The following is a 10,338-nucleotide window of genomic DNA, read 5'->3' on the forward strand; positions in this document are numbered from 1 at the left end:
CTATGTTTTAAGTCAGCTTGCGAGTTGTCATTCGCTGATGGGTATGGAACACATTTTGCTTTCAGGGATTAAGCCCCTGCGCCATATATTCCAATTTGTATTCTGGATGCCCTAAGAACAGTTTGTGCTTCTTCAAAACTAGCAAAGAAGTGTGTTGTTTTTATTGTTCTTCCGCTCACATAGATTCTATTTAAACTGTGTAATTTTCTCAGAATAGATCTGTGGAGGCATATGATATTAAAACACATAAAGCAGCACAGTTTTTAAAAAGACAGAGAAAGAACTCTGGGTGCCCTTGGGCAAGTCTCTCTAAGCTTTCTCGACTGTAGAAAGGGTAAGTATATGTATCCTTCTTGCCTTCAGAGTAGTTGAAAGAATCCAATAAGGTATATTTGATGAAAACACTTCAGAAATTAGAAAGCCCTCCACAAAGCAACAGCAGTAAGATCGTGATAGACAGGGAGCTTATTGCCTATTTAGGAGAAAGGTGTAAATGGCTCAGGAATCTAGCAGAATGGATGGATTGATTGATCGATAACAATGCTCAAGTACTAAGGTTAGCAGCTAAGGCCAGATGAGAAAAAAGTCAATTATATAATCCTGTAGTTGATCAAAGGAAGCAGAAAACTCATTTTCAAATTGCTGGTCCAAATATAGTTAGGTCTGTCTTGGTAATGCATAATGGGACTTTGTTTCCAGTGCACAGAAGGTACCATGTTATTGAAGGCACATCTCATGCTTAGTAATGCCCTCCATTTCGCAGGAAGCGGACATTCACTGCAAGCCATGGTACGCTGGAGCCTGCGATCGGAAATCTGCAGAAGAGGCTTTATACAGATCAAACAAGGTTTGACCATTTTTAAGTCCCATATTCTGCTCTCAGCCTGTAATAGGCACAGGATTGGGATGACCCAATAATTTGCTGACTAAAGAATTGCAACCATTGTGGATGCAGGGATTTTTAAAATTTACTTATTCAATAGCAATTGCTATCCTCTCCTCTCTCTCAAGCATCTCCCTCTTTGTTCTTCAGTCTCATTTCTACTTGTCCTTTCTTTGCCAGGATCCATAGGCTCCACTGTTCTCCAATCAGTGGGAGAAGAAGGCTCCCCGGGGAGCTCTCTGTAAAGCTTGATGCTACATGAGATCCATTCAGGAGTGAGAAGTAACAGGCTATTTTGGATCAATGCATGGGTTAAAAGATCAAGGTCAAGATGGCAAAAAGTACCTGGAAGTAAATTTTTGGAGAGGCCAAGCCCAATCATGTAGGAACACTAGGAGCAGTTTGGAAAAGACAAAGTTTAAATGCCATCTCCCTTTCTTTCTCTTTCCTCCTTCCATTTTGCTTTACTTGCACCCTCCTTTGTCAGAATATATAACATTTACATACTGGGTTTTGCTACCTTTGCTTTAGTCCTAGCTCTGCAATTAAATATGTTAAATGCTTTCCCATCAATCCATTTGCTGGCTTCCCCAGTTACCTTATTTTGTTTGACAAAGCTCGCCTTATAATAGATTCTCAGGAAGGACTATATTTACATCATTCCCTGAGTTCTTGCACATTCAAAGCTGTTCATAATCTGATAACCTAGAGGATATCTTGGCTGGCTATAAAATCCTTGTCTTGAGTTTTTAAAAGTGTTGCTCCACTAGATTGCCTTGTTTTACAGGATACTTTTGAAAAGTCTGATGCAAATGTTATTTTCTTGACCGTATGTATAATTTCATATTTTAATCAGAAGGCTCTGCAGGTCTTTTGCTTTTAAAGTCTGATCGTTTTCCAGAATGTGTCTCTGACTTGACTTTCAAGTCAATTTTTTCAGATAGTTGAAACCCCTTTCAATATGTAGACTTAAGTTTTCTCTTATTTCCAGAACATTTTATTAAATTCCAGTCTTAAAAAGTAATTCTGGGGCATCTTGGTGGCTCAGAGGGTTAAGCCTCTGCCTTCAGCTCAGGTCATGGTCTCAGGGTCCTGGGATCGAGACCTGTGTCAGGCTCTGGGCTCAGCAGGGAACCTGTTTCTCCCTCTCTCTCTGCCTGGCTCTCTGCCTACTTGTGATCTCTCTCTGTGTGTCAAATGAATAAAATCTTAAAAAAAAAAAAAAGTAATTCTGTTCTATTATTTTATTTTTCTTCCTTAAGGACTTAAATTATATGCATTTTGGACCTTTTTTTTCTTTCTTTCATTCCAACCACTCTGACTTTATTGTATTTTTTTTTTTTTTAATTTCCTCTTTTCCTCCTGTCTGGGTTGCTTCCATGCCTTGCTTCAGTCATTTATCATATCTTCATTTAAAGATATTGTCCCTTGGGCATCTTGTAATTTCTTCATTTCTGATAGGTTTGCCTTTCTCTTCAATTTCCTTCCTGAGTTTGATCAACTCTTGTTGCATTTCTTCTTTCTGCTTTTTGTCCATTTTTTGTTCATTTTTGGATTAATGGTTCTAGAACATTTAATTTATTTTTTAAGTTTTTAAATTCATTTATTCATTTTAAGTAATCTCTACACCCAACATGAGGCTCAAACTCATGACCCCAAGATCAAGAGTCACATGCTCTTCTGAGCCAGCTAGGCACCTCTAGAATATTTTATAAACTATTTATTTAGATTGGTATATTGTATTACAGGTTTTTTTCTGCTTCAATGTAAGTTTTAGGGAAGAGAATTTTCACCAGCTGAAATGTTTTGATTTCCAGTTTCAGCTTTCTTCTCATAGTACTTTTGAATCGAATTTGTTTCATTTCTATACATGTATTTTTTTATTCATAGATTACTTGTAGACATGGTTCCTAGTTCAAGAATGCTCTCTATATTTAATCTTACTGTGCCCCTTCACACATTTCTAAATACATAAACATAGCATCTTATTTCATGCATCAAAAAGTGAGAATTGACTTCACTCAGGATTTTCTAAAAGTATATATTTTACTGAAGTATTTTCTTTGAAAATAATAAGCTGTAATCTATATAAAAATCACATAGCTCAGTAATTACCTTTTGAATATAATATAGGTATAAACTAATTTATAACCTGTGAAAACCTAAGTAATACTCACCATAATTGTGTTTTTCTTTTAATAAACAGGATGGATCATTTCTTATTCGGAAGAGCTCTGGCCATGATTCCAAACAGCCATATACACTAGTTGTATTCTTTAATAAGCGAGTATATAATATCCCTGTGCGGTTTATTGAAGCAACAAAGCAGTATGCTTTGGGCAGAAAGAAAAATGGTGAAGAGGTCAGTAACTTCTCTTTCAATCCAACTCTGTAACTATGTATTGAGTGCAATAGTATCATAGCATATTTAGGTGCTAGAGATGAAGAGAAATGATACAAGAGTATTTGGTGCAAGGCATGCATACATGTCATGAAAAGAAAAGAGTACAAGATAAAATACTGTGTTCAGGCAGCATATTCTATGAAAAAACAGAAAGGAAGAAAGACTTGTATGACATAAAGGCTGTGTCTTAGTGCCTTTATCCTGACTCAGTGCACTCTAATTTGGCATTTTGGTTCAGCAACACATAGAAATCAAAGTTGAAGTGTCAAGTAGAATCACGGTCAGTGTCTAGAGCTCCTAAGTCAAGAACTAGGATCTCAACTCAAGTACCAATAGATGACCAGAGAAGGATCAGAGGAGGTGCAGAAACTTTTGTTGAAATATTAGACTATAGCCCTCGGACCAGAATGAGCTTTTGGGCCAATAGCAAGAGAAAAGCATCATAGAAGGTCTTGAATACTAACCAGATATGAAGTCCAACTCCTCTTTAATCTGGACCAAACTCAGTATTTACCATATCTCTGTTTAGCCAGCTTTTTTTTAAATATATGTATATATAAGAAAGCCCTGAAATATGGGCTGGAAAAATCCATAAGTGGCCAGAAAGGGAGTGAAACTTGTTCTGGCCTTGAAAGGTAGATTGAGTTTGAATAGATAGAATGAAAATTAAAGATGAGAATGAGAAAAGTGGAAAGAAAAATCTAAGCAGAGAAAATAGCATTTAAAAAATTCAAGTTAATATTTATTTTCAATACTCTTTCAGAAAGAACTATACTCATTCCAAACCCAGCACTTGTTAGAAAGCATTTGAATTATTACAAAGTATTGTAATTGCTGAAGTGTTTGTCCTGTCTGCTAGATGAGACCAGGGACTAGACTAGGTTTTGCTCATCTCTGTATTTCCAGAAGCATAGCAGAAGAGCTGCCTTCAGTGGATTCTTGGTTAGTTCTTATTAAGTGAAGGAATTTATTTGTTTGAGTGATTACAGGCAGGAGAATTGCATTTGTAAAACAAACTGGTAAGGTCTCTGTCAATGAGTGTATTTTCCATTTTGCTTTTTTAAATTGTGGTTAAAAAAAAACTCATATCTTAAAACTTACCATATTAATCATTTTAAGTGTATAGTTTAGTATTTAAACTATACACTTATTTTTTTTTACAACACTGTAAAACAGATCTCCAGAACTTTTCATCTTGCATATCTGAAATTCTATGCTCATTGAAAACAGCTCCCTTTTTCCACTCTCTCCCAGTCCCTGGCAATCACCATTTTACTTTCTATTTCTATGAATTTGACTACTTTAGATATCTCATATAAATGGCATCATACCATGCTTGTCCTTTTGTGACTGGCTTATTCCCTGCAGCATTATATCCTCAAGGCTCATCCATATTGTGTAGTATGTGACAGGATTTCGTTCCTTTTTGAGGCTTCATAGCATTGCATTGTACTGTACACCACATTCTGTTTGTACATTCATCTGTCCATAGACATTTGGCTATTGTTGATGACTGTTGTAAATAGTGCTGCTCAGCTCACTGGTGTGCAAATGTTCCTTTGAGACCCTTGCTTTCAGTTCTTCTGGGTATATATCCAGAAGTGGGATTGCTAGATCATATGATAGTTTTATCTTAAAATTTTGAGGAACTGCCATATTGTTTTCTGTAATGATTGCCTCATTTTACAATCCTACCAACAGTGCACAAGGGTTCCAACTTTTCCACGTGCCCACCAACACTTGTTATTTTCTGGGATTTTTAAATAGTAGCCAACCTAATCGGTAAAAGGAGATATTTCATTGTAGTTTTTATTTGCATTTCTCTGATGATTAGTGATTTTGACCATCTTTTCAAATGTTTGTTGGCATTTGTATATCATCTCTGGAGAAATGTCTATTTGACTCCTTGGCCCATTTTTATATTGGGTTATTTGATCTTTTGGTTTTGTGTTGTAGGAGTTCTTTATATATCCTAGATACTAATCCATTATCAGATAGATGATTTGCAAATGTTTTCCCCCATTCCATGGACTGCCTTTTCATTCTATTAATTGTGACCTTTGATGAACAGAGGTTTTTAAATTTAATGTAGTCCAATTTGTCTATCTTTGTTTTTGTTGCCTGTGCTTTTGGTGTCATACCCAAGAAATCATTGCCAAATACAATCTCATAAAGATTTTCCCCTGTTTTCTTCTAGGAGTTTTATAGTTTGGGGTTTTATTTTGCTTTTAATAGTCTAAGATAATTAGAAAATGCAAAACTCTTGAATCTGAAAACACAAAACATGGATCAAGACCAAACTTGGGTTTTAAAATATAGATTGCATTATCATTTAACACCAGTTAAACTTAAACAGGACTGTCTGCTTTTCCATGCTCACAAAAACCTTCATTCTCACTGAAACCTTCATCTGACAAATTTAAAATAAATGCTCTTTAGTAGTAAGTAGTCAGTGTAATAGATAGTGGTGATCCTTGTAGGACAGAGTGACTTTGGATGGATGGTTTCATTCTAAGCTTCCCCAGGAAGGGGTCCAGTACTTCTAGAAGAAGCTTAAGGGTGGGAGAAGGAGCTGTCCTATTTAGAAGTTCTGAAATTCTCATGAATTTTGAGCTGCCATAGGGATTCTGGACTCTTTTGTCCTGCTAAGGAAACTCTGGTAAAAAGGGATTCCTCTTGGCCTAAAGAGTCTTCATCCCTACCATCGGATGAATAGAACAGAACTTCACCCTACTTCCTACGTATCCAGCCTATAGATACCAAAACAAATATTATAATGGTATCTGGAAGTGCAGACAGAGTCCCTTAAAACTTTTACTTATCTATAATGAAAAGGTTATTTTTCCCATACAGTGAATATCTGAATGGAAAATGAAAGCTCGGGTTACATGATATCAACAATGTTGATATTATGAAAAGTCTGTTTGCCTGTATTTGTGTTTGGGTGTATATGGGTAGAAAAAGAAACCAATTGATAAACTGTTGAACTATTTTATGCAGTTGTTTTGGCATTATGCAGATATGATATTAAGGAATTTTATAGCTTTGATATCTGTTTATTTTATGGACCATAAGATTTTGAGTTATCACGAACAGGTTGTTTTTCTGTCCATATGAATATCTCAAATACAGTGAATTACTGTAAACATTTTTTTTAAAAAAGCACTAAGGAAACTACAACTGTGCTCAATTCCACATTCAATATGCCTCAACTCTGCTTCCTGCTTCACATATTTCAACTCAACTCAACTCCCTATTCAAACATTTCAATCCGCAAACACTCCAACAAAGAAATACTCAAAAATATCCCGGGACTGGAATGACAGAATAAGATGTTTGTTTGTGTAAGTATAGCAACTCTCTACTGTGTTTCAGAAGACACTTTTTTGCTTGGAATCCACTTCAAAGAGGCCATGGTATTTCATTTCCTGGTTCTTCAATCCATCAGTTTAACTTCCAACTGCATTCAGTTTAACAACATGCTATTCCAAGCAAACAGGATGAATGTCTTTATGAGTATCATGAAAGAATTTCATTGGCAATTGCTAAAGGGCTGAATGATTGAAGAGCAAGTTCAGAAATAAAGAGTAAAGATACTTGAAGGTCCTTGTCTCTCATCTCTCCTCCCTAACCTAATAATATTCAGATAGTCAATTATCTAAAAGACAACTGGTATTTCATTTGAAAAAGTTAACCAGTATTCTGAATACTTTATTTAGTATATAGATATTTGGAAGCTATCCAAATAATTAATTAAAAGGCTTAAAAAACTTTTATTCTAAATATTTGTCTTTATAAGAAAAATTAAAAGAATAAATCAATTGTTGATAATTGCTAAATTTATGGCATGTTGCAAAATAATTACTGCTTTTTTAAAAAATGACTCTAAGTGTATTTATGATTATGAGCTTATAGCACTTTCGTATAATCAATGCATTTCATTTCCTTTCCTGTGTTATATTGTGTTATACTTATTTTCTCTTTCATTTAAAATTTTGATAATTCTTCAGGAGAATATTTGTGATAACCTTAAATTAAAATCCATAAACAATAGGAATTAGCACACAGGAAAATAAATCCAGCATGGATTCCATTATTAATTAACTCTAAACTAATTAATAATTAGCTCTGGGAACTAGAGCAAAAATGAAAATATGAGAATTTTTAAGGCTTTATTTATTCAAAAAGGAAAACAAAAACAATACAAGCATCAATTAATCTGGTTTTAACCCACTGAGCCACCCAGGCGGCCCAGCATCAATTAATCTGGGAAATAACTTTTTTCTGACAATAAATTCTAGGATTAATTTATTACATCAGTTCATGCGTCTAAGACTTGTACAACATAACAGATAATCCATGTTTTGTAAAAAACGTAGAGAAATTTAGTGTGTGACAGTTTTACACTTGTTACTGAATAAAAAGTCATTAAAATATTACATCATAACTCAATGGAGTAATTCCTCTAAGTGGTTACAGTAATTGAGGCTGCCAATGTTGTTAATGTAACTGAACATAAGCAGGGCCCGAGTTGGTCACCTCAAGGATTACAGTCTTTGTTAAATTAGACTTTTTTGGGTAGAATGTCAGCTGAGACCTAGTAACATTGACTAACTTGAGAAAGTGGAAGAAGATCGGAGGAGCAGAGCTCGAAGTTAACATAAGTTCCAATGTTTAATTCATCTATGTTTTCTTGCTCTAGTACTTTGGAAGTGTTGCTGAAATTATCAAGAATCATCAACATAGCCCCCTGGTTCTTATCGACAATCAGAATAATACAAAAGATTCGACAAGACTGAAATATGCAGTTAAAGTTTCATAGATCTTTTTGAAAAGGGTCAAACATCATTGCTTCAGACATTTTCCTTATTTCTATTTTTGAGAAAAAGTCCCTAAACTTCTTATTTTGGATTCTGAATCATCCAGTAATAGTATAGAAGATGGAGGCAGCTACTGAGGTGGTCATCCATTTCTTTATAAGAAGCTCACACGGACTTGTTCTATTGCCTGACCTGATGAACTGTGAATATTTGGTGAGATTGAGTTATCATGCTACTAATATTCTCCAAATAAACATCTTTATTTAAAATAAATAGGTGTAAAGTCTTTTTAGTCATGTAAGAAAATAACACTATTTTAAAATATAAGAAAATAATATTCTTAGATTAAAACAAAGCTGCTGGAAATTTGGGCCAGCACAATTGTCACTGGTACACTAATGTAATGTCTACTGCCCATGCTTGACAGTTATGTCTTGGTTGAAATTGTAATATGTAGAAAATAAAATATAGGTAATGTACAATATTTATAAGTACTGATTAAAGGGGATGTCTGTTTTGTGAGTGGGAAACTGCAACTAATCTGTGGGAGATGTACATACCCAGACATGGGAGATGTATATAGATATGAACTTTCTAGAAGATCTTGTCCACAATTATGTTGTTAGTTTTGCTTATTAAAAATAGTTCTACTCTCTATGATCTGCATGTCTATTAAGCGGGTCCTTGATATGAGGTTCAAAGGGGGATGAGAGCAAAACTAGGGAAAAATCCCACAGAACTAGAGCAGAAAAGCAGGCATTGATGAACACTAAGGAATGAAAGACATACCATTATGAGCAGTCATATCCAAGGTCTTAGATCATCCTAGAAATGTAATATAGTTTGTCATATCAAAGCTTTTCATTCTACTGTGTACTTTAAACAGGCACTTAAATGATAAAGCAACTAATTAAGATAAATCAGATAATTAAGGATATACTTGATTACAGAATAAGATAGCAAAATCTGAAAAGATTTTGAAAGGCTAGAAGGCAGTATTTCAGAGTAATGAACACACAGACCCACTTATAAAGATAATTGTATTTCTAGCATTTAGAACTGAGAGACAATGAATTCCTGTTTTTTTTTTTTAAGTCATTCAACGTATAATACTTTGTTATGGTAGCCCTAGGAACATAGTACAATCCATATACATTTTTGACAGTGAAATCAAATACAAATTTGGAAATTGTGTATGGAAAGGTTTTTTTTTTCCTTTTAGGAAAACAATGGAATCATTTAAAATGTTAGATAATTCACAACTGAACGAAAACTGGGTTTATCTTTTGTAAAGCAAAGCATCCATTTGTAGTTAAAGTATGAGGTTTCTGTTTCAATTTTTCTCAGTGTTATAAGGAATTATTTTCTACTTGAAGAAATTCCCACTAATTCCTTCTGCTACCACAGTGATCCTGGCTCCGTAACAATTTCTTAGCATCCATCCCCGCTCACCGCCCCCAGGTAGCCTATTCCAACTAAGTGGAGGAGAATAGCCATGAGATAATACTAATCCAGATGACTGACATTCAGCACTGCTAGGGTCAGTTTCTTGGAGCAGAGGCTGGGAGAATTTCTGGGAGACAAGCCAGTCTCTGTTGAGGGATCCACTTCTCCTCTAAGCTGGAGAAAAACCCTATCCAAGACAGCACTTTTCCCCCTTACCTGTTACAAGAGGATGTCCCTACGTACTTCTCTAAAACCTTCCTAAGCTATTCTGTGAAACTAGAAAAGCTTTCAAAAGCTCTCAAAGGCCCTGTCTGTGATCCACAGTGTTTGACCAACAGGTGGTTTTGCATAGGAAGATTTTCCGGCGAGCTAGGTGGTAGAATAAAAGTCACTAGTCAAGGAGAAGTACATCACGTAGCAGCTCAAGGAATCTAACCACTACAGTTCCTGTTTTATGTTTTTAAAGGGTGTTGCAAACTCCATTGCAGCTGCAGTAGGCGGAGGACTGTTCCTTTGTTCAAATGGACAACAGAAATGGGAAGAGGAGGCCAGTGGCCACCAGAAGCCTGAAGTGTGCTATGACGAGTCAGCCAGAGCAATAGTTCACACGCCCTCCAGTCTGGGAGCTAAACCCATCCCACTGCAGCTGTGACGGGTTTGCCTAAAAGGGAGGCCCAGAGAAGAGAATGTAGAGATGCGAACAAGAAATGATCTTCAGCCAGGCTGAGTTCCTGTCCTTCAAAATGGCCCTAAGATGCCATATAACTCAGCCGCTGTTTCCAGGC

The 10,338-nt window shown here is 35.6% G+C and overlaps 1 protein-coding gene across 4 annotated transcripts in view; it reads left to right on the forward strand.

The window, feature by feature from the left end:
• Positions 1 to 8,765, forward strand: part of BLNK (B cell linker) — a 111,323-nt gene extending 102,558 nt beyond the window's left edge. For all 4 annotated transcript variants that reach the window (XM_080823285.1, XM_080823284.1, XM_080823282.1 and 1 more), the window contains 3 exons: positions 764 to 847; positions 3,090 to 3,245; positions 7,990 to 8,765. In XM_080823285.1, coding sequence (XP_080679411.1) covers positions 764 to 847; positions 3,090 to 3,245; positions 7,990 to 8,109 — 360 coding nt within the window. In that variant the 3' untranslated portion in view covers positions 8,110 to 8,765. The remainder of the gene's footprint in view (positions 1 to 763; positions 848 to 3,089; positions 3,246 to 7,989) is intronic.
• The last annotated feature ends 1,573 nt before the right edge of the window (positions 8,766 to 10,338 follow it).

Source organism: Martes martes (assembly GCF_963455335.1).
Source record: "Martes martes genome assembly, chromosome: 14".
In the NCBI taxonomy this organism is placed as follows: Eukaryota; Metazoa; Chordata; class Mammalia; order Carnivora; family Mustelidae; genus Martes; species Martes martes.